Source organism: Ovis canadensis, chromosome 2 (genome assembly GCF_042477335.2).
Source record: "Ovis canadensis isolate MfBH-ARS-UI-01 breed Bighorn chromosome 2, ARS-UI_OviCan_v2, whole genome shotgun sequence".
Classification (NCBI taxonomy): Eukaryota; Metazoa; Chordata; class Mammalia; order Artiodactyla; family Bovidae; genus Ovis; species Ovis canadensis.
In genome coordinates, this window is record NC_091246.1 from 14,211,580 (window position 1) to 14,234,748 (window position 23,169).

A 23,169-nucleotide genomic window follows, 5' to 3' on the forward strand; every position below is an offset into this window, starting at 1 on the left:
CTTTATTGAGCAGGCTTGTGCTAGCTGTTTGGAGTCAGCCTAATGGATTATGTGCCTGGGATTGGTCTTCTTTCTCTTAGTCTCCAGGTTTCAACTTTTCTTCTGCACTCCACACAATAAATCATTTTAACAGGGGCTTACCTGGAGCTTGGTAAAGTCAAAAATATTTTGCAGGAAAGTATAGCATACAGTAGCAGAGAACTCACAAGTTGTATGTAATTTGTAGTTGCTATGAATCTTGGTGGGACATTAACAATCGTGGCTTGCTCTGGGTTAAGGTGTAGCTGAGGCAGCTGTGAGTTATTGAGCACTTGCCATGCAGTTGGGGCTTCCCTGGTGGCTCAGATGGTAAAGAATCTGCCTGCAAGGTGGGAGACCCTGGTTTGATCCCTGGGTCAGGAAGATCCCCAGGAGAAGGGAATGGCTACCCACTCCAGTATTCTGGCCTGAAGAATTCCGTGGACAGAGGAGCCTGGTGGGCTACAGTCCATGGGGTTGAAAAGAGTTGGACACGACTGAACGACTAACTTTCACTACTCCCATGCACTCAAGCAATAATGCCCCTCTTTTCTCCTTCACGTGAAGAAATGGATCAATGAGCATGGAGAAGAGAGTTATGCCAGATAACCATGACTTTGTCCTAACACATAGGCAAGTATATGACTTCACACTATGATTCCTTATCATTAATAAAAACAGTCCTTGCAACAGGCATCATAAATTATTATGATACCACAACTGGGAACCAATGGTTCTGATGGCTTTTAAGGTTTTTTTCAGTCTCAAGAATCCTCTGATTCTTCTAAGGTTTGGATATGTTAATGGTGAGAAGACATTCTGATTGCCCATTTCCAAAGGTGCACCCAAAATTGTCACAGACATTTGAATTTCATCAGATTTGAAACATGTAAACAATTTGTATCAGTAGTTGAAAACTGCATCTGATCACTTCTTTATCCCTGAATGACATCCTTAAACAGAAGGGCTATTTACAATGACAATTATATCAAAGCCCAATTATCATTCATCTGTGTGTTTTGAAATCTGAATTTCCATATTGAATGATACAACCTCTTTTTACAATTCAAACTGAATGTAAAATACAAAATATGGTTACACAAAAGAGAGAAAGCACAACATTCTTGGAGCCATCCTCCTGGCTGGAATTATAGTCTTGCTGTAATTCAGATGTTTACCCCTCATAGAGATGCCTTTTATGCAAACATAAATGCAATGATGATACTCAAGTTTTCCAAAATTTATATTGGTTTTCACCTGAGTCAAGTCATAGAGCTGAACAATAGCTCCTGCCTGGTCAGATAGAGCAAGAATAAGCCAGCTTGATGGAGAAGGCAGTGGCACCCCACTCCAGTACTCTTGCCTGGAAAATCCCATGGACGGAGGAGCCTGGTAGGCTGCAGTCCATGGGGTCTCAAAGAGTCGGACATGACTGAGTGACTTCAGTCTCACTTTTCACTTTCACGCATTGGAGAAGGAAATGGCAACCCACTCCAGTGTTCTTGCCTGGAGAATCCCAGGGATGGGGGAGCCTGTTGGGCTGCCATCTATGGGGTCGCACAGAGTTGGATACAACTGAAGTGACTTAGCAGCAGCAAGCCAGCTTGAATTTTCTATCCAGAAAGCAGTACAGAATTGCTAAATTCAAGGGGGAAATCAATGCTAAATTCTCACTGATTTCTTATTTTAGCAGCATTCTGTTTTCTTTTCAAAGTGGGTCTTTGGTCATTACTGTCAGTATAGCTATATCCCCTTAAGCAATCGTCAAAAACCTCGAATGGGCTTTAGGACCAGTTCAATTCTTGTATTCCAGCATATCATTCCAAAAAATCAAATCTAATTAAAAATTAACTCTTCATACACCTGTGAAAACCTCGTGGTTCAGTTTAGTTCAGTTCAGTCGCTCAGTCGTGTCTGACTCTTTGCGACCCCATGAATCGCAGCACGCCAGGCCTCCCTGTCCATCACCAACTCCTGGAGTTCACTCAAACTCATGTCCATCGAGTCGGTGATGCCATCCAACCATCTCATCCTCTGTTGTCCCTTTCTCCTCCTGCCCCCAATCCTTCCCAGCATGAGAATCTTTTCCAATGAGTCAACTCTTCGCATGAGGTGGCTAAAGTATTGGAGCTTCAGCTTCAGCATCAGTCCTCCCAATGAACACCCAGGACTGATCTCCTTTAGGATAGACTGGTTGGATCTCCTTGCAGTCCAAGGGACTCTCAAGAGTCTTCTCCAACACCACAGTTCAAAAGCATCAATTCTTCAGCACTCAGCTTTCTTCACAGTCCAACTCTCACATCCATACATGACCACTGGAAAAACCATAGCCTTGACTAGACGGACGTTTGTTCTCAAAGTAATGTCTCTGCTTTTCAATATGCTGTCTAGGTTGGTCATAACTTTCCTTCCAAGGAGTAAGCATCTTTTAATTTCATGGCTGCAGTCACCATCTGCAGTGATTTTGGAGCCCCAAAAAATAAAGTCTGACACTGTTTCCACTGTTTCCCCATCTATTTCCCATGAAGTGATGGGACCAGATGCCATGATCTTAGTTTTCTGAAAGTTGAGCTTTAAGCCAGCTTTTTCACTCTCCTCTTTCACTTTCATCAAGAGGCTTTTTAGTTCCTCTTCACTTTCTGCCATAAGGGTGGTGTCATCTGCATATCTCAGGTTATTGATATTTCTCCTGGCAATCTTGATTCCAGCTTCTGCTTCTTCCAGCCCAGCGTTTCTCATGATGTACTCTGCATAGAAGTTAAATAAGCAGGGTGACAATATACAGCCTTGATGCACTCCTTTTCCTATTTGGAACCAGTCTGTTGTTCCCTGTCCAGTTTCAACTGTTGCCTCCTGACCTGCATATAGGTTTCTCAAGAGGCAGGTCAGATGGTCTGGTATTCCCATCCCTTTCAGAATTGTCCACAGTTTATTGTGATCCACACAGTCAAAAGCTTTGGCATAGTCAATAAAGCAGAAATAGATGTTTTTCTGGAACTGTCTTGCTTTTTCGATGATCCAGGGGATGTTAGCAATTTGATCTCTGATTCCTCTGCCTTTTCTAAAACCAGCTTGAACATCTGGAAGTTCACGGTTCATGTATTGCTGACGCCTGGCTTGGAGAATTTTGAGCATTACTTTGCTAGCATGTGAGATGAATGCAATTGTGTGGTATATTCTTTGGCATTGCCTTTCTTAAAAAAATGGCAAAAAAAAAAAAAGGTGGTACTAGATTATTGACATCTGAGACAGTCTACAGTGAGGCAACAGATACAGATTTCTTATTGAGAATCACAGTTTTCAGCAAGATTATTGTAAAAATACAAACGACCCTTGAACTAACAAGTCACAGAAGATCCCCTGGAGAAGAAAATGACGACCTACTCCAGTGTTCTTGCCTGGGAAATCCCATGCATAGAGGAGCCTCATAGGCTACAGACCAAGGGATCACAAAGAGTCAGACACAACTGAGCAACTGAACACACACACACTCACACACACACACACTCACACACACACTACATGTCACAGTATGTGACTCAGAGTTTGAGTCCTGGTTCTGCCACGGGCTCTGGCTGCGTGAATCTGAAAGAGTCTTCTTGGACCTTCCCAGTCCTGTGACTCATGAGCTTCCTACCTCTTCCTCTCCCTGCTTCACATGAGAAGGAGAGGATGTGCTTGTGACTCCTTGGCAAATAGTGAAAGCACTGGTACAAGCATAAGGAGTTGGTGACACACTTGTTTCTGTGTTATTTGCACTGATGATTGTTGGGGAGGATTAATGTTTGTGTTTCTTTAGTTCTTTGTTTACCATTTGTTACATGCATTTTGGTTCATCTCAGGCCGAAGAGAAAAAAGTTCCTGAGAAGACTCTTCAGACTCCACTTTTGCCATCCCCTGTGGCTGATCACGTGAAGTGTAACATTTTGAAGGCCCAGCTGGAGAACGCGTCCCGAGTGAGTGCCCAGGTGCGTGCCTGCAAGCCTTTGATTTTCTGTTGTGAGGTTTCGTCAGTGACGTGTACAAGAGGTGCTCTGGGACTGCTGTGTCAGTCGGGTCCAGCCAGGACATAGGAACCACACCTGTTATGTGAACAGAACTTTTAATATAAAGAGTTATTAACCAGTGTAGTTATTGGGTTGGCCAAAAAGTTCATTTGGGTTTTTCATAACATCTTAGAGCAAAACCTGAAGGAACGTTTTGGCCAAAGCCCAGTAATATTTGGGGAAGTGAAAGGGCCAGCTCTGTACCCCGTGGAGGGTCTGAGGGCCGCTGGCTGCTAAATCTCCTGTTGATCTCCAGTGTGAGCTCAGCCGGCCTGGCTGGCTGAGTGGGTGTCCTTCCATCCACACACTTCTTTGTGGGACTCACTAGACGGAGGAGGACGAGGCTTCTTTCAAAATCATATGATGTGACTCTTCCCAGGCTTGTTTCACTGATGTGAAAGGACAGATTCTAAACTCTTTTGAAGGCTCTAAGTGCTATGTGAGCATGGAGCTGCTTATTATTCCTGACCTAAAAATGTGAGGTAGGGAATTAAACTGTGGGTTTGACTTTTCCTACACCATCCTTTTCTCATTCAGTCCTGAGCTGGCACATAGCAGGTACTCGATAAGAGTGTGAATGCAAGCATTGATTGTATTTGAATGATTAAGTGTTAATCCCCAGATGGGGAATGACTCAAGAAAATAGTTTTTTGTTAAATAAACACCGGAAAAAAAAAAACTGGTTATTCACTGAGTACCTGATGATCCACCTCTTTGATACGCCTTCACATTTCTATAGTCCTTTGAATGTAGGACACTTGGGAACATTTTTGCGTGCCAAGATATTAAGTTTTGACTAACCTGCCTGTTTTCTTTAGCAGGTTGGAAAAGAGGAATCACCGTTTGTAAATATTAATAAGAAATCCACTCTTCAGGACGCTAATGTAAGGTCTGTTGCTTCTTGTTTGAATGGGGAAACAATAGTACCATCAACATTATTCTCAAAACGTTACTCATGAGGGGATTTGATAATAAAGTAGAAGGCAATGGCACCCCACTTCAGTACTTTTGCTTGGAAAATCCCATGGACAGAGGAGCCTGGTGGGCTGCAGTCCATGGGGTCGCTGAGAGTTGGACACGACTCAGTGACTTCATTTTCACTTTTCACTTTCACACATTGGAGAAGGAAATGGCAACCCACTCCAGTGTTCTTGCCTGGAGAATCCCAGGGATGGCGGAGCCTGGTGGGCTGCCGTCTATGGGGTCACACAGAGTCGGACACGACTGAAACAACGCAGCAGCAGAGAAGAAAAAGAAAACTGAGAGAATGTGAGCCTGAAGAGAGAGCGAGAAAAAGACTGTCTCAACTTCCTTTATGTCTCAAAAATGCCACTTACTCTGTTTTAATATTTCTACCTGCTGTATTAGCGAGTCACTTTGAGTTGCTTCTCAGGCATGTTGACCTGACCATGTCAGTTCCCTGTTTAAAGTCAGGGTGGAGTCCCGACTCCTTAACAGAGCAGAGGGAGCCCTTCGTGACCTGGCTTCTGCTCACTGTCTCAGCTCAGTTCAGTACTCATCCCTTGGTCCATTATCTGAGCCCCTGGAAGTACTAGAGTCACAGATGTTCTTTAAAACCTCCAGACCACCACCAACCCGAACCCAGAGAAAAACCTTTCTTTCCTAATCTCATAGAAAGTAGATACTCTTCACCTCTCTGTGAATAACTAGCTATAGATCATGGCAGCCCCATGGACACCTTGGCAGTCTGCTAACACTGGTGGGGTCTCCCTAGGATAAAGTTTCCTAAAATGTGTCCAAGGAACACTACATCAGTATCTTGTTAAAACCAAAAACTACAATCCTCCTCCAGACATTTCAGATCCTTTGGTGGGAGGTAGGGCCGTTTTGGTGAGGGTAGGGGTGTTGTAGTGGGGAAGGGCCAGAAACAAGAATTTCAAAAAAACACCTTATGTAATCTAGGAAACACTACCCTGGGAAATTCTTATACTTGATGCTAAAAATAAAAATGAATATTTCTCTATGTTATCTTATGATGCCTAGTCCATTTTCTTGGTATAAATTTGTCTTACTCCAGAGACAAATACCCAGCTGTCTCTTGGACTTTTTGAAGCCTTAATTCATCTCTTCCAACCCTACCCTGCTGCCCATTTCATCAGTTTTCCTATCTTGGTTAATGTCATTGTGTGTGTGCACGTGTGCACAGTGGCTTCAGTCATGTCCGAGTCTTTGCAACCCTATGGACTGTAGCCATCAGACTCCTCAGTCCATGGGATTCTCCAGGCAAGAATATTGGAGTGGATTTCCATTCCCTCCTCTGGGGGATCTTCCTGACCCAGGGATCGAACCCATATCTCCTGCATCCCCTGCATAGCAGGCAGATTTGTTACCAATGAGCCACCAGGGAAGCCCCAAAGTCATTGTTACCTACCTGTTATTAAGACCTGATGCCTGGGAGTCCTTGACTTTCTCCTGTTCATGCCCTCATCTAATTGGTCACCAAGTCCTGCCAATTTGACTTTCGTATTATCTCCCATGTCCATCCCCTCCTTATCATGACCCGCTTCCCAACCTACCCCCAGCCCTCACCATTTCTCATCCTGGATAACCACTACTACAGTTTTCTAAGATGCTCCGTCTGGCCTGTCCTCACCAGCATCCTTTGTTGCTCTAACGGCCTTCCTAAAATGCAAGTCTGACCACTTGCAAGTCATGCCACTCCCTTGCCCAAAACCTTCAGTGACTGCCTTTGCCTTTATATGAACAACTCAGCTTGAGGCACCTCATGCAGGGGCCCCTGGTTTCCCCTCTAGTCACAAGCCCCTGATCTTCCCCTGGAACTTTACCTTGTTGCTGTTCAGTTGCTAAGTTGTGTCTGACTCTTTGCAACCCCGTGGACTAGCACACCGGGCTTCCCTGTCCCTCACTGTCTCCCGGTGCTTGCTTGGATTCATGTCCATTGAATCAGTGATGCTGGCTCTGCCTTACCCATCAGCAGATCTGGGTCTCCACTCTGTCTCCCACCTTGGAAGTCTTCCCTCCATCTGGTTAAGTCTAAACCCCTCCTTGAAGCTTTCCAAACACCACCCATTCCACCCCAGCAGAGTAATGTGCTCCCCTGAGTTCTTCCAGGGACTGCATTCAGTTGCCTCTGGGGGGGCCAGCTTGAGGAAGTCATGAACCTAGAATACGTTGACTCTATTTCATGTTTGCTCATTTATGTTTCTTTAACATTTATTGCCACATACCTATCACCACCAAATTAGGCACTCAGCAGAAGGGAAGATGGAGGCCCAGACGTGTTAACTGACTTACTAGAAGTCTCTTGCTGAGAATCTCAGTTTGTTTTGATGTCCATTGGTCCCAGAAAGTAATTACTGGGGGTTTTTTTAAGTGAAATCACTCAGTCATAAAAATGTGTCAAAACTTTTCCTTAAAATCACAGTTAGGAGTAAGCCCATTGGTTAATTGCATTGTTTTCTAATATAAAAATGAAACTTAATTTTTAACATTTTAATCTGGACATAGAATTAAAATGTTTTAGAGTGAATCCTAAAGTTCTCCTGATGATATATTTTTTATATGAACTACTCTATCATTCTTTATCTATTTAAAAAATGTATTCTGTGTTATGTTTAAAATCACATAGATACAAGATTACTTACTTGGAAGTAAAAATAGGCTATCCACAGGTTTCCCTTTACTCGTTTCACTGGCAAAACCTGGTTATGAACAAAAACCTAATATTGGGAAGGGAGTGTTTTGGGCAGAGAAATTTCATGTGATACCCCAATCATGTTCAGTTCCTGCTTGCTGTATTTTCCTCTTTATCATTTTTTTATTTTGGCTTTTCTGTGGCATTTTAAAATAATTATATGTAATAGGTAGAGTGAAGAGGAGGAAAGAAATGGCTATCTTGACTATCAGTGTTAGTAAGGCATAAATTAACTGAGAAAGCAGTCCCTACTGTCAAAACCAGACCGTAAACCTCTTTGTTGGTGTTGTTCTGCTCTTCTGATCTGTCTCTAGAAGTCCTATTCCTATACGTGTGGAAACTACACAACCAGCTATGGAAAAGCCGGAGATCAAGCCTCCCCGAGTGCGGAAGTTAACAAGACAGTACAGTTTGTGAGTTCCATGCTGCAAGTTTTTCAGTTATAACAACAAAGGCGATGCCAAATGTCCAGTTGTAAATGCTTCTTAGCCCTTCACACCCCTCCCAAAGGACCACCTCAAAAATACAGTCTATTTTCCGATGTAAGTCATAATGGCGCTGGATCTTTGTCCGTGAAAACATGTCACGGGTGCCGTAGGCATTCTTTATTGACTGCTTTAGAACAAATTACTACAAGATTTAGTGGCTTAAAACAGTCTGCAGTTATTTTCTCACAGTTTCTGTGGGTTGGGGTCCAGACATGGCTTAGCTGAGTCTTCTGGGTCAGAGTGCCTGTTAAGGCTGCCCTCAAGATATTGGCAAGGGCTGCAGCCTCATCTGAATGCTCGCTCATACAGTGTGGGGCAGAACTCAGTTCCTTGAGGACTGTTGGACTGAGGACATCATTCCTTGCTGGCTTTTGACTGGAGGTTGCCTTTAGTTCCTAGACATGTAGACCTCTTTCACTTTCTCTGAGAAAATACACAAGAAGAGCCAGAAAGACTTCTAGAAAGGCAACATCACAGCTTTTTATAACCTAATCTCAGACATGACATTTCATCCCTTTTGCCCTACTCTTCATTAGAAGCAAGTCACCAGATCCAGCCCACACTTAAGGGGAGGAGCTTCCTCAGGGACACAGATAGAAGAGGAGGAACATGGGGAGTATGTCGAATGCTGGCTCGGTTGTATCTTAGTGAAGTGGTGGCACTGTCTGTCAAAAGAGCCAAAGCTGATCCCTGAACAATAGGAAGAGCTCTATTCCTGTAGGAATTTCCTGGTGGCTCAGTGGTAAAGAATCCACCTGCCAATGAAGGAGACGTGTTCAATCCCTGGTCTGAGAAGAGCCTTGGAGAGGGAAATGGCAACCTACTCCAGTATCCTTGCCTGGAGAATCCTATGGAGCCTGGCATACTATAGTCCATACAGTTGCAAAGAGTCAGACATGACTTAGTAACTGAACAACAACAAATTTGTGTAGGAAGAACCACATTCCTGTAGAAGAAGCCCATATTCCTGTGGGTGAAGCCATATTCCTGTGGAAGGATCCATATTTCTGTAGGAGGAGCCATATTTCTGTAGGAGGAGCCGTATTCCAAAGTGTGCCAGAACCAGCAGGACCTGTCCAGTTCTGTTGAACTTACCACAAGTTTCCTAATTCCCTTGCGCACAGGGACATTCTAGGCACTGTGAGGGAAGAACAAAGTGACTTTGAGAATTCCCATGCAAGGACTTAAATTTATGAGAGGGAAAGACAGATTGTAAATAATTTTAATCCAAAGAGGGCAGGTAAATGCTGCAGTTAAATGTGGTGGTACATTAGTAAAATAGCAATGGTTGTTCCCATTTCCTGACCTCAGCTATGTCCCAGGTATCATGTCTGGATATATAATTGGTCAGAGAGGTGCAAGGGGATCTTTGGGTGCAGTGCAAAGCATGGGGCTCTGGAGTTAGAAAGGCTTCTTGTTTACTGTCATAAACTCTTGGGAAAATTACTCTTTGAATCTCTCTGTAATCTGTAAAATGGACAGAGATTTTGCGAGGGTAAACATAAGATAATGTGGGTAAGCCCTAGCAAGGGACCTGGCTGAAGGATGAGTTAGTTCCTGTTGCTTTCTTATTATGCACCTGAAGCCTCTAAAAAGGTCAAGTGTAGGAGGTACCAAGACTACAATGTATAGGACAAGGAGCAAACTGCAGCTGCGGTTCTCTAGCCATCAGCTCTGGCCTGCCGCTTGCACCTTGTAAAAAGGAGAAGCGGGGCTATTTCAGGACAGACGCATTCCACCTCATTAGCCTTAGTAGAAACTTCTGGACTGTATAGCAGCTGTATTTCCTAGGAAAGTCAACATGAGAAAGCTTCAGATGATTAACATTCCTAATGATCTCTAGGGGACAGATTAACCAATGAAAAATCTGCTTCCCAGAGGATAAAGCTGGCAAGATTAGCCTTTCATTTTACATTTCGAAATTAAAAATGTTATTATCACCCATTCAGGATATGTAATCATGTTGGAAACAATGACTATTACATAGCCTGGAAGGAAAGAAAATTTAACTAATTCACCAAATTGCCTCTTTTAAGGAAACCCTTTTTGAACCTCTGATTTCTTGTGTATTTCATAAGATACCCCAAAGTGTTCTGGTTTGAAAATCAAAGAATGGCACCGTTTTCCCCATTAGTAGTAAATAGCAAAATTAACAGATGGGATGTTCCCAGTTTTGCATTTTCATCCCATAAATAGTTCTTATATTGTCAACACTAGTTACCACTACTTTACTCATCTCTTCCACTCACAGATATTGATGAAGTTAATAAACACATGGTTAAGGGATGTAGATTGGAAAAATTAAGATTTCTCATTCCCTGAAAAATAATTCTGCATCATTATTTTTGACATGTGGGGAGGTGTGTGCCTTTTTTAGTGGTTATAGTATTCCTAGTTTCTAGGGCAGAATTATATGTGCTTGTTTGGGTTTTAGGCTACTTCATCAAAGCATCATGATATTTAGGTTCTCTGAACAGGTTTTCAAACTGCCACTTTCTAGGATATAAACAAAAATCTCAGCTATGTTCTTTTCTCGAAATACGACATAGGGAGGAAAAGTGTGACTGCTGTGTTTAGAGTGAAGGAATTAAACTCTGCAAAGAGTTTAAGGCAGGCAAAAGTATATCTTTATATTGAGATCAGCTGGTATGTTTAGAAAATGATGATCTGCTTAGTTTTCCCCCATAAATTGAACTTTACTATTCATTTAGATATAGTGTAGGGACTTCCCTGGCTCTCCAGTGGTTTAGATTTTGCCTTTCTATGCAGGGGGTGTGGATTCGATCCCTAGTAGGGAAGCTAAGATCTCTCATGCCTGGCAGCCAGAAAACCAAACATGAAATAGAAGCAATATTGTAACAAATTCAAAAAAGACTTTAAAAATGATTGACATTTTAAAAAAATCTTTTTTAAAAAAGGTAAAAGTAAACATAGTGTAAAAATCTGAAACTATTCAGGGAAGACAAAAAAATCCAAAGGGAAAATAAACTAATCCCCTAAAATTATACCATCAAAAATAACCAATGTTCACCTTTATGACTAATACTCTAGACATTTTTCTATGCCTTTCTTTAAAACAGAAAGGAATCATTTCAAAGAAAAGAATCATACCATATGTAAAACTTAACTTACTAAAATGTTTCATGAATTGACTTTAGATACCATGTGTTCATCATACATCACATTGATAACATAAGCTATCTGGCATGGCCCAAGACCTTAGGTATGCTAAGCCACTTATTCAGCAGGATATCCCAAGGGTCCAGGGGTTCTCTCAGGAGCTTGTCAATGACCAGTGTTTCCTTTGGAATGTACAGGGTTCAGGCAACTGGTTCTCACTGGTTTACCACTTTCCTGCACAGGCAGGAATCTGGTTGGCAGAAGGCAATAGGGAACCTGTCCTAATTTCTGTAAGTTTGAGAAAATACTGTCCATGCCAAGAGTGGACTATTGATGGTGCTTCTCTTTGCCAGGATGATCAGATCAGAAAGGCTTCCAGCCTTGGCATACCTTGTGAGAAGTCAAGCCTTCCCCATAAATTCAGGCTCTGGAGATGAGCCCCGGATGCCAGCCCAGACTTCTCCTCCCTCATGGTGACTTCCTGTCCAGTGTCCTTTCCATCATGGGTCATCCCGTTTGATCAGAGAGGGTCTAAAATCAGAAATACTTGGCCCCAAGACAATTGTGCCCAACTCCTCCTTTATAACCAGTTTATCACCAAAGGGACAGTTCCTGTTAGACCATAAGAGGAGTCTTTCATTCAAAACAGTAGGTTTCTACAGCTCTTATATTTACCCTTCTATGGGAGGCTACTCAGAATAACATCCCTTGGTTTGGTGGTTCTCAAAATGTTAAACATAGAACTACTTATACAACTCACCAATTCCCCTCGTAGGTAGAATTCCAGTCCAAAAGAGTTGAAAGCAGAGATTCAAACAGATGTTTGCACACCACGTTCATAACAATAGCTAAATGGCAGAAACAACCCAAGTATCCATCAACAGATGAAGGGATAAACAAAATATAATCTATCTATACAATGGAATATTATTCAACCATAAAAAGGAATGAAACTTTGACTTATGCTACAACATGGATAGATCTTGAAAACATTATAGTAAAAAAAAATAACCCAGATACAGAGAAGTATTTACTATATAATTTCATTTATATGAGGTACCTAGAGTAGTCACATTCATTCAGACAGAAAACCATGTTGAGGAGAGGTGTAAAATTTCCCCTTTTCCCTTTCTGAGTTCTTGTGGCCAGACTAATAATAAAATAAGAAGACAGGTTATTAGGAGAACAGGAAACAAGTTTTAATTCATGCACATGGATATCTCATAGAAATAGCACCTAAGAAGTGGCCAAAGCAGGCAGCTTTTGTACTTTTTAGACAAAGAAATAAAAAATTTGTAAGCAATTGACAGGATAAAGAAACTTAGGTATCGGGTGCTCAATTAGTGAAGAATATAAACAGTTTGGACTTGGGGAAGTAACTTAAAGAAGTAGCAAGGTTTGTTTATATAGACTTCTTGGCCTAAATTCCCTATCTCTGTGATAAAGGGGTCTTTCTGCCTAGGAAATGGCAACGCACTCCAGTACTCTTGCCTGGAAAATACCATGGACGAAGGAGCGTAGTAGGCTATAGTCCATGGGGTCGCAAGGAGTCGGACACGACTGAGCAACTTCGCTTTTTTTTCTGCCTACTATAGGGAGTACACCTTTCACGTGAGAGATTTATATCCTGCTTTCAGGGAGACAGAGAGGAGGGTCAGAGTGCTGGTGGCCATTTCTTAAGTAACTTAATTCAAAATAATCAATATGACAGATGGACAGAGCTTTATACCACATAACAAGCTGAAAGGAGAAAGTCTGTCAGAAAGTAAGGAACAACTTTCTGCAATACTTTACGTTATAATTTGACATTATGAAGAGAAGAAGAAAACTTGAGACCCTCAGCAGAATCTCAATATTCTCTTGGAAGCCAGTACAAACTATATATAAACATTCTTCAACCTCTCATGGAATCTTTATTTTCGATTTTCTGCTTACTCCCTTGTCCTCTCCCTAATCATTTTATCACATGCATCCTAAGACCATTGCTCTTCCACTTCCCATTTTCCAGACTGTACTTGTAAGCACTCTTTGAAGGGGAAAAGAAGCACAAAAATGCAAATATTTCTCTTACAAAACCCTTGACATCATACTGAAATCCTCACGTTGAAATTTATGTACCTCGGTACCAGTAAGTTTTCTTATCCCCACATAACTGCTATTTTGAAAAGAAACACTGAACACACAAGGTAGGGAGTACAAACTATATTGATAAATATTTATTTCTGATTTAAATGCCAAAAGTCATTACTCTTTCTGACTAAATGCCAAAGGACAAAATTACCCTAAATTGTTTCTAAAATGCAAATTTTCATAACTAGGATATTATATCTCATAGTGAATGCATATTTTATTTAATGGTAAAAATATCTCTTACCTGATTAATTAAAAAATCCTGTGGACATTTCCAGAAATAAATTTTCAGTGATGGTGGTAATTCAATCTTTCCTTCAGGGTCTTCAAAAAATGCTATGTAAAAAATGTATTAAGTTTTTTCTCCATATAGTTTTATTAAGATTAAAAACTCTATCCTAATAAAAAAATCAATATGCTACTGTGGCATATTTGGGGGTGGCCCCTGAGCCCCAAGGGCAGAACAAACATTACCTGGGACTACAGGGAGGAGACCATGGGGAGATATTGTCTGACGAGTACAGAGTTGCTGTTGGGATGATAGAAAAGTCTAGGGTATAAATAAAGTAATTGCTATCCAACATTGTGAATATCTAAGCCACTGAATTATATGCTTACAAATGGATAAAATGATAATTATTATGTTATATTTTTATATTAAAATTTGTTTTTCATCCCTTGGCAAGTGACAGAAAATCCAGCCCAAGTTTGCTTTGGCTAAAGGTCGATATATTGGCTCCCGTAAGCTGGACATCTGGTAGACATCTGGGGAGAACCCCAGCCCCCAGCCTAGCTGTCCCAGCCCTCCCCACCTACCTCCACTCCCCACGGCCTGTTTATTATTGTAATGAGCAGAGCTTCATGTGCTTTTAGTAACCGCAGTGATGAAGACGACCTCCCTCCAGACCTGGCTGAGGCAGTGGGAGCGACCACAACTGCACCCGCAGCTGCCACCACCGCCACCACCACACAAGCCTCAGTGCCACTGCTGTCCCCCAAAGTCCACAAGATCAGCTCGCCTCAGGGCTCAGAAGGCAAGGGCCAGCTGTCCCCAGGGGCCAAGGTACGGGAGAGGCCCTGAGGAGGAGCTCTTCTTGCTGCAGTGTCTGCGTAAATTCCGTGTGTGGCATCTGTGTGCGTTTGAGCTTTGTGTCGTCAACTCTGGGTGCTCCTAAAACAACAGTAACAACCACGTGTTTTTTTTTTAATATAATCTGTCCCTGAAAGATAACCATGTATGAGAGACAAATAGTATCATATAAAAGCATGTGTTCTGTACTTAAAGGGAAATTTAAGAGATTTCTGAGGGCAGTTTTGGTTTTAAAATATCATCCCTACGAACACTATTACTCCACTGTGAAGACAGAGAGTGAGAAATGGCTTTTTACCCGCCAAAATGGAAAATCTGGAGAAGAAAAAACCTAGAAGTATCCCCATCTCGTTCCTTATGGGAGATAGCCTGTGTTGATAGTTTGAAATTGGTTAATATTCTATCTGTCGGCTTGAAATTTCAGGAAATTGCCAATGGTGTGAATGGGCTGACAAAGGTCTTACACAAGACATTTCTCTTGGTTTTCTTTGAGTGATGCTTGGTTGCAGTCACTCTTCAGTGATTGGTCTTGCTCTCCAAGCAAATGCTGGGTCAAATGTTGCTTGGTCCCTGGACCCCACTGAGGAATGCTGTGTGCATGAGGCAGGGGCCCCCCAAGGCAAGACCAGAGCCATAGAGTCTATTCTCAGTTGCTCCTTTCAAATACCTATGTCTGCTTTAAATGAGCAGTCACTTCATGGACCTTGTTTCTCTGAGCCTCAGTTTCTTCTTCCCAAAAATGGGAGTAAAATCTACTACCCTGCTCAACCCATGAGTCCAGTGGAGATTAAAGTGCTTGTGCAAACAGGATGCCCGAGGCTTCTGCGGCTCCAGGGAGCACGATTCCCAGTAACATCAGAGTAACAACAGTCTAGGCACATCCCGCATGCCTCGGGCAGTCTTTCAGGGTCTCCGTTCCTGGGGGTCTCTGGGAATATCTCCATGTTCCTTAACAGAATCCTGGCTGGACCCCCTCAGCCTGTGACTGGCCCAGACTGAAGCTCCCTGCTTTTCTGTAGATCACCTCCTGGGAACTGAAGTCGGGTTCCCCTCCACTATGCCAAGTTCCAGCACTGCTTTGTCCCAAGTGCGGACACAGGGTCCTCTCTACGGTCCCCCAGGCCGTAGGTAAAACCACGTGAACACATTTACGAAACAGAAGGGAACTGGGTTGGAGATGCAATCAGCATCCTGTCAGAGGCCACAGGGCTCCCTCTCCTGGCCAGCTCTCTCCTTAGGGCTCTGCTTGCACCAAGTTAATGAGATTTGAGACTTATTTTTTCCCATATAGGGCTTCAAGGCCCCCATGCTGCTGAGACTCCAGGGCAAGACAGAAGAAATTTTTCCAAAAAATGAAAGATCCCACCCTCCCACCAGAAAGCTTTTCTTCACTATTGTGCAGATGAGTTTAGTTTCTTGAGGTCTTGGCCCCCTGGATCCAAGATGGGGTCTTTTCTTTCTCTTTATATATTCAAAGGACTCTTTGAAGTATTTTTCCCCCAAAGGCCAGTCAAAGAGCACTCAGAGCATTTAATAAAAATTGTTTGCAGCTTCAAAAAAGACAGTCCCCCTCCCTATAACCTGTTTCTACCCATGAAGATGTCAGAAAAACTGGGGTTTGGTCTCAATATTTTGTACCCTGCTGAGCAAGAGAACCATGAAGTAGGGGTTGGTGTAATAATGAGTTCAGTGCTAGCAAGTGAGGGGAGGAGAGAGGTAGGGAACACCTGTATTTTCTGATGAAATTCCATGGTCAGTCGAGAGCCAGCACTCACTGGGATATTTCTGTTTTCCAATTGTTTTTATTTTTTAATTGGAGGATCATTGCTTTACAATGTTGTGTTGATTTCTGCTGTATAACAACGTGAATCAGCTATATGTATACGTACACCCCCTCTCTCGTGCGCCTGCCTCCCACCCCTAACTGGGATGTTTTTGTCTGCCTCTGTAGAGCCCCTCTAACCGCGGAGGTGCCTTTACCTTGGAGCCGGGGGATCTCCTGATGGATTTCACGGAAGCCACTCCTCTGGTAAACTTTCCATTTTGCTAAAACCAGAAAAGCCGCAGACCATAGACATGTCTTGGCAGTGGGACAGATGGACAGAGGTGGGCATCACCGAGGGGAAGGCTCTCCCTCTTGTCCTGCTCACAGCCTGGAGGCTCAGGGTCAGCTTTCTTCCAGGGTTCAGGCGTCAGGAGTCCCTCCACCTCCCAGAGCCCCTAAGGGAGGTTGGTATCCCCTTTCCTCTGAGGGTGGCAACAGGAGCCGCACCCCACCTGTCTGCTGATCCTTGAACATCGTAGGGCTCCTCCACGCCTGAGGCTCGGGTTCTCAGCTTCCTGGGCTGCGCCCCGCATGCCTGCCATGGGGCATCTCTTGCTGTCTCTTCCAACAACATGCTCTGGCCTAAAGCACCAGCTCAGGGCCTCACCTTGGCTTTCCAGGCCCCTTGTGCCTCCCTACCATTCTATATCCTCTGCAGACAGGTCTCTCCTTAGGGATGGGATTCCTGCAGGAGGGAAAGCCACTTGGGGGAGGGAGCACTGGACCAGGAGTCATGCAGATCAGAGCTAGCTCCAGTCTCTGCTCCTCACCTTAAGATCCTGGCCACTGGATAATTGCTGCCCCATCTTCTGTCCAATAAGGATGTCATTGTTTGCCCTGCTTGCCTAAAGTATGATGAGGATCACACAAGAGAGAGCCCCACATAGAAAGCAACATAAATGTGTATAAGATATTGTTAATATCACTAGATGACACAGGCAAGATTGAATATAACTTTGGCTGGGCTTAGCCTGATACCCAAGGGTACTGGAGCATAAATCATGGTTGGCAAATTTGCCCTGTGAGTCAAAATATGAGCCAAGTGAAAAACTGTCTCCCGAGAACTGATCTGTGTGTCTGGCTGTGTGCGAGGCTCTGGGAGCAGTTAGGGCAGCTGGAGGCTGGAGGGGCTCTGGTTGATAAAGGGTCAGAATCCATAGGAGAGCCATGTGCAGAATGCTTGGGGAGAAGCCAGGTGGCACGTCATTCAGAACAGGCTAGTTGGATGAGGGTGCCCTGGATGGGAAGGTTTTCTGGGCAGCTTTCAAGAGGGGACATATGAGGCCAAATGCTGCACAGGCTTTAGGAATGATCACTGTTCCTGCCTTGGCTGGCACAAGGAAATCACTTGTGATTTCTGCAACTGTGCATCTCATCTGGTGAGCTGGTACTGTCTGAGAGCTTTGAGTCAGCTCCTTCGGATAATGAGCTGAGAGCTGACCATGGGTGATGCCCAGCTCAGGAACCTGCAGAGTTACTTCCTTCCCATGTTCAAGAACATGGAGCTGGTAATTCATGCCCTTCTTGTTAGACAGATTGCCAAGATAGGGTAACCTCCAACAGGGAGCTTACTCCCTGTCCCCAGGACACTCTGCCTGTGTCTCTGGGCAGCTCTGACAGAGCTCTGAAATAGGATCCAGGTGCTGCACTGCCCAGCCGTGGGACAAGACACAGCTACTCACTTCACAGCTGGCGTCGGCAGGGAGTATCTGTTCTCAAGATGAAGCATCTTTGTCTTGTTTGTGCAAATTTGAGGCACAGGTACATGTTCACAAAGCACATACACACACTAGGTGTGCTGGAGGGCTGATATTTCTGGTTTTACTTCAGTTCAGAGTCCTATCTCTGAGAGTGATAAAGGGTCCTAGAGAGGAAGAGGGGCTCCCGCTGCCTGCTTCTACCTTAGTCTGGTCCTCTTACTTCCATTTCCTCCATCTGTTCCTCCCACCATCCCAGAAATAGGAACTGGAGCCCTCTCTGCCCTGTTGCTGGGGTGATGGAGAGGCGTGGCTTCTGTATCTCCTAGGATAGCCAAGGAAAGACTAGACTTGGGGTCTGAGACTGGACAAACCTCCTAAAGCCACATCACTACCCTGGCTCCTTGGACTAGAGCTGGAAGGACAGGGAGCTGGCGAGAGAGGAGCGGGACAGATTTTCTGAACTTCATTAAACCAAGACACTTTTGGAGCTAGTTTAACCCTTATGACTTTTGACCCTTATGATCCAATCTCTGCATAGAATGAAGTATGGTCCAAACAGCCGTGAAAAAAAAAAAAAAATTCAGTCTTTAACTGGCATCTCTCAAAATAATGAAAGAAGATTAAATGAACACCTCCCAGTAACAGTTCTCAAATCTCTTTTTGCTTCTTTCTTAACTCTCTTGTACCGTGCACTGCCCTAAGGACTTGCAGCCTCAAACTTGCCACAAACACATGCTTTCCAGCTTTCCCCCCTCATTTCCCCAAATCTTCTCTTCTCTAATCTCCGGCTGTTTGGTTGTGTGGCTCAGTTTAGCCATCCAGGTCCTGCAGCCTCTGCAGCTTTATTGTCTGCCCATTCCTGGAATCTGCATCGCAGACTCTTTGCGATCAGATAAGAGTTTCTGCCTGGGAGGGAAGCATGGGGGCGTGGGGATGGGAAGGGAAGAAGGCATGTGAGTACAGACAGCACCCACTCTCCATCTGGCATTCTCATCTGCTGTGCACGGGGGTGTGGGTGTTGGTCGAGTGAGGGGAGGCGGAGGGAGGGCATATGGACACACGAGTCGTGTTGACCTTGGGCTGCATCATCCTATCTGCTCCAGGTCAGTCACACTAGCTTCCCTCCCTAGGTAACAAAGACCATGAACACCCACACCTCCTGCCTCTCTGATGCTTTCTCTTGGGGTCTTGTCCCTCCCTGATCTCCACACTTCAGGCCCACTCACCCAACTGCGGAGCCAGTCAGGATCCAGGTCCCCTCTGGGTCAGGGAACATCAATCAGGGGTTCATGGGTCAGGGAGGAGATGGTTCAGCCAAAGGAAGGCTGTGTAGGGCCCAGAACGGGCCCTGGGTTGGGGATCAGAAGGGTTGGTTTTCCATTTGTCTCAATAACTTAGTTTTTATTCTGACCCTCATTCTAGCAGGAGGGCTAAAGCTTAATCTCAAGTCAAATTGGGTGCCTCTTCCAGTCTCCCTGGGGTTGTGTCCACGTTCATCAGGGCACAGGGGAAGTGAGGGAAGTCTCTTTAGTTTGTGAAGTCACCTGTTGGCTGGTGCATCTGGGACACCCTCTGCTTTGTTCACACCCCTTTTGTATGATGGAGATCACAGAGCTTCTGGGATGTGGACCTCCCTGCTAGGGTGCAGGTCCCCTCTGCTCTTTTATTTTATTTTTTGAGGAGGAGTCTTACAGGTACATTTATTCATGCCTGAGGGCAGTGGCATTGCTGCAAGTCACCACAATGTCCCATAACACAGTCAAACAGACATCTCGTCCAAGGAAAGCTGGTTAGTGATAACCATGAGCAGGTGTAGGACTGGAAGCTTCCAAGGCTTTACTTCTTTTATCAACACTCCTGATTTTATAAACGATTAAGCCCACCAATCCCATTCCTACCCACATCTGGTAAACTTGGATATAGTAGGTCTTCATGGGGATCCAAACATTCTTAATAAGGCTTTGAAGCATCTTGGCATAGGACCAGCGGCTCAGGCAGCGCCTACTCAAAATGCATCAGAAAGGACACTCCCCTCTGCTCTTTCATCCTTGTCCCCCAGCCTCCATTAGGAAATGAGGGGGCACAGAGCCCCTTTGCTCAGCACTCACTCATGTCTACCCCTCCTCCCTTCCCCTGTGAATTTTCTCACCTATCCTCAAGCTGGCAATCTCTTTTGAAAGCTTACACATTTTAATCATCATTTATCTATACCTAAACCTTTCTATTCTCCCAAAAGGTCAGATTTTGAAACTCAGAAGCCACTCAGAACCTAGCTGTGTGAGTGTAGAAGAGACCCTAGGAGGGAAAGAAATACCAGGAGAAAATATAAATGGTATTTCAGAGTAGTATCCTATTACACGTGTTATCTTATTTCCTATTCATTTATTACGAGTCAGAAGTGTGGGAACCTCAAGGATGTTCTTTTGTTTAAATCTACTCAGGTGCATTTAAAAATCTGAGTTCTAAATCTCCATTTAGAGAGGTCAGAGATGCTTGTGGAATTGACCAACATTTCTTTACCACTAAATCGGATGCTAGACAAATAGGTCATCCATTATAATCTTCACTTCAGACTCTGGTGGCCAATACACATTTTGGCCTCAAGGCAGAATGTCCCTGTTTCCTGGTGATTTGTGCCTTAGATAGCGTCCTGTGGAGCATGGGATTTGTCCTGAGGACCAGAAGGGGAGATTTTAAGTAGGCTGGTAAAGCTTAACTGCAGGTGACTAATGTGGATGCCCCTGTTTCTGAAAAATGGACTTAGAAACAATATCCGAGAGGGTCTCGACCCATGGACTTAGGCTTTGCAAATGTCATTTCTGCCTCTCCCACATCTGAATAATAAAACAAGGCTGTGTTGAAGGCCATTGGGAATATGGCTGTAAAAGCCCCTTGGAGATTGTCTAGGACTGCACTATCTATGGATGGCGTTAGATCCATCTGGAGATGAAAAGGAAGGCTGCAACGTTCTTGATAATTTTTCAGTGAAACTTTCCCAGAGGCTGTCCTTGATCCATCATGGCAGGATCATAGCAATGACTTAAGTAAATGCTCATGTATTTGTTCTCTGGAGTGAATGGTTCTTTCCTAAGACTCACACTAACCCTGTCAGTGACTCTCCTAACATCAGAGCTTTCTCTCCTCACCGTCCTCATCCTCACTAGTACAAGCTGTTGGATCTCTGCTGGGTGCATGGCACTGTTTAGCGCTGGGGCTGGGTAACAGGACATGGGAACCCACTCCAGGACTCTTGCTTGGGAACCCACTCCAGGACTCTTGCTTGGGAAATCCCACGGACAGAGGGGCCTGGCGGGCCACAGTCCGTGGGGTCGCAAAAAGAGTCAGACACGACTCAGCAACTAAACAACAACAACAAAACGGGGGAACCCAGGATCCCAAGTGACATGGCGTTTTCTCACAATGCTTGGTACCTTCTAGCTAAGCAGCAAGGCTCCCCTTCCCCCGAGTGCCTAGACAAGACGCCAAGGCCTGGGGCCATAGATGTGGGAGGGGGATCATGGCCAGCACGTCTTCTGAGCACAGATAAAGAGCCGTGACAGATGCAGTCTTGAACTCTGTATTTCTCCTCACTGATGTACCTCTTTCTTGGAGCTCTCTACTCACCTATCCACTGTAATGTGGATCCTTATTTAGCAGAGTATAGAGAAGGCAATGGCACCCCACTCCAGTACTCTTGCCTGGAAAATCCCATGGATGGAGGAGCCTGGTAGGCTGCAGTCCATGGGGTTGCTAAGAGTCGGACATGACTGAGCGACTTCACTTTCACTTTGCACTTTCATGCATTGGAGAAGACAATGGCAACCCACTCCAGTGTTCTTGCCTGGAGAATCCCAGGGACGGGGGAGCCTGGTGGGCTGCCGTTTATGGGGTTGCACAGAGTCGAACACAGCTAAAGTGACTTAGCAGGAGGCCACTGGGCATGGGAGGCCGACGCTTTCAAGCGCGTGGCCATTGCTCATTTTGCCCCCACGGCCGTCTTCATCGATTCCTCTGAGCTCTTTCTGACTTGGCCTGGGCAATGCTTTAGCATCCTCAACAGCATACTGGTCCTGTGCGGTTGGCGCAGGAGATGGCCCCCACCTGCCAGTCCTGGCAAGAGAGTTTTGATGGGTCCTTCTGCCCAGACAGTGGAGCAGACTGAGGAGGGCCGGGGAGGAGGAGAGAAGGCGGAGAGAAGAGGGAAGCGGGAGGGATCAGAAGTCAGGTGGCCAGAGGCTGGAAGGAGGCTGTGGGTGAGGCTGGCTGGAGAGCAGACTGGAGTTGACAAATCCATCTTGCACTGTGCTGTCTTTCTCTCCTCCCCCTCCCTTATCTCCTCCCCCCCTCTCTCACCACCTCGTCCTCCCCTCCTCTCCTCTCCTCTCCTCGTGAGCAGGCAGAGCCCGCCAGCGCCCCCCACTGTGCCCACTCTCGCTGTTCTCCTCCACTCTCTCTCCCCATGAAGGAAGAGACCACTGGAGTTTGCATGCACCCTCCAATCAAAACGAGGCTGGTAGGTACCCTGGCAGGGAGAGGGGCCTGGCCAGGAGAGGTGAGGCGGGCAGGAGCACCAGGCGGCAGCCCCAGGGGTGTGCACGAGCACCGGACCCCGGAGGAGCCCGGGCCACAGGGGCTGTCTTTCCAGGATGGACGCAGCGTTTGGAGTCCAACCAGCCCTGGTCAAACTGGGACTCACGACTGTGGTCCCAGCCCTTTCTCTGTAGGTCTCAAGAACTGTGAAGAGTTCATTTTCCTAGAGCCATGATGTGCATAGATGCTTTCCGCAGAGAGAACACTGGTAGTTGCATTTCTGTTGCAAACAAAAGCTTTTAACTTGTCTTTTCCTGCTGTTTATCAAGATGACGATATGAGAATTACGTAATGACTTGAAAGGAATCTCCTGTAATCCCAACCTGGCACAACATTTTTTTTTCATTTTTGCATGTTTCCTTCTAATATTTATTTATATTCACTCACAGTTTTACATAGTTAAATCATAGCATCACCTACTATTTGCCTCTTTTTGCTTAATGTTGTATTGCTTCTAGCTTGCTCTTGGTACCACGTTCTATGTAT

General features: G+C 44.8%; 1 protein-coding gene across 16 annotated transcripts in view; it reads left to right on the forward strand.

Annotated features, from left to right (window-relative positions):
• The window catches only part of EPB41L4B (erythrocyte membrane protein band 4.1 like 4B), a 144,185-nt gene that overhangs the window by 105,127 nt on the left and 15,889 nt on the right, over window positions 1-23,169 (forward strand). For 3 of the 16 annotated variants that reach the window (XM_069575484.1, XM_069575485.1, XM_069575486.1), the window contains exons 18-23: window positions 3,861-3,986; window positions 4,883-4,953; window positions 8,055-8,153; window positions 14,352-14,541; window positions 16,520-16,597; window positions 22,490-22,606. In XM_069575484.1, coding sequence (XP_069431585.1) covers window positions 3,861-3,986; window positions 4,883-4,953; window positions 8,055-8,153; window positions 14,352-14,541; window positions 16,520-16,597; window positions 22,490-22,606 — 681 coding nt within the window. The remainder of the gene's footprint in view (window positions 1-3,860; window positions 3,987-4,882; window positions 4,954-8,054; window positions 8,154-14,351; window positions 14,542-16,519; window positions 16,598-22,489; window positions 22,607-23,169) is intronic. The other 13 variants (XM_069575491.1, XM_069575493.1, XM_069575494.1 and 10 more) reach the window with 7 other exon arrangements.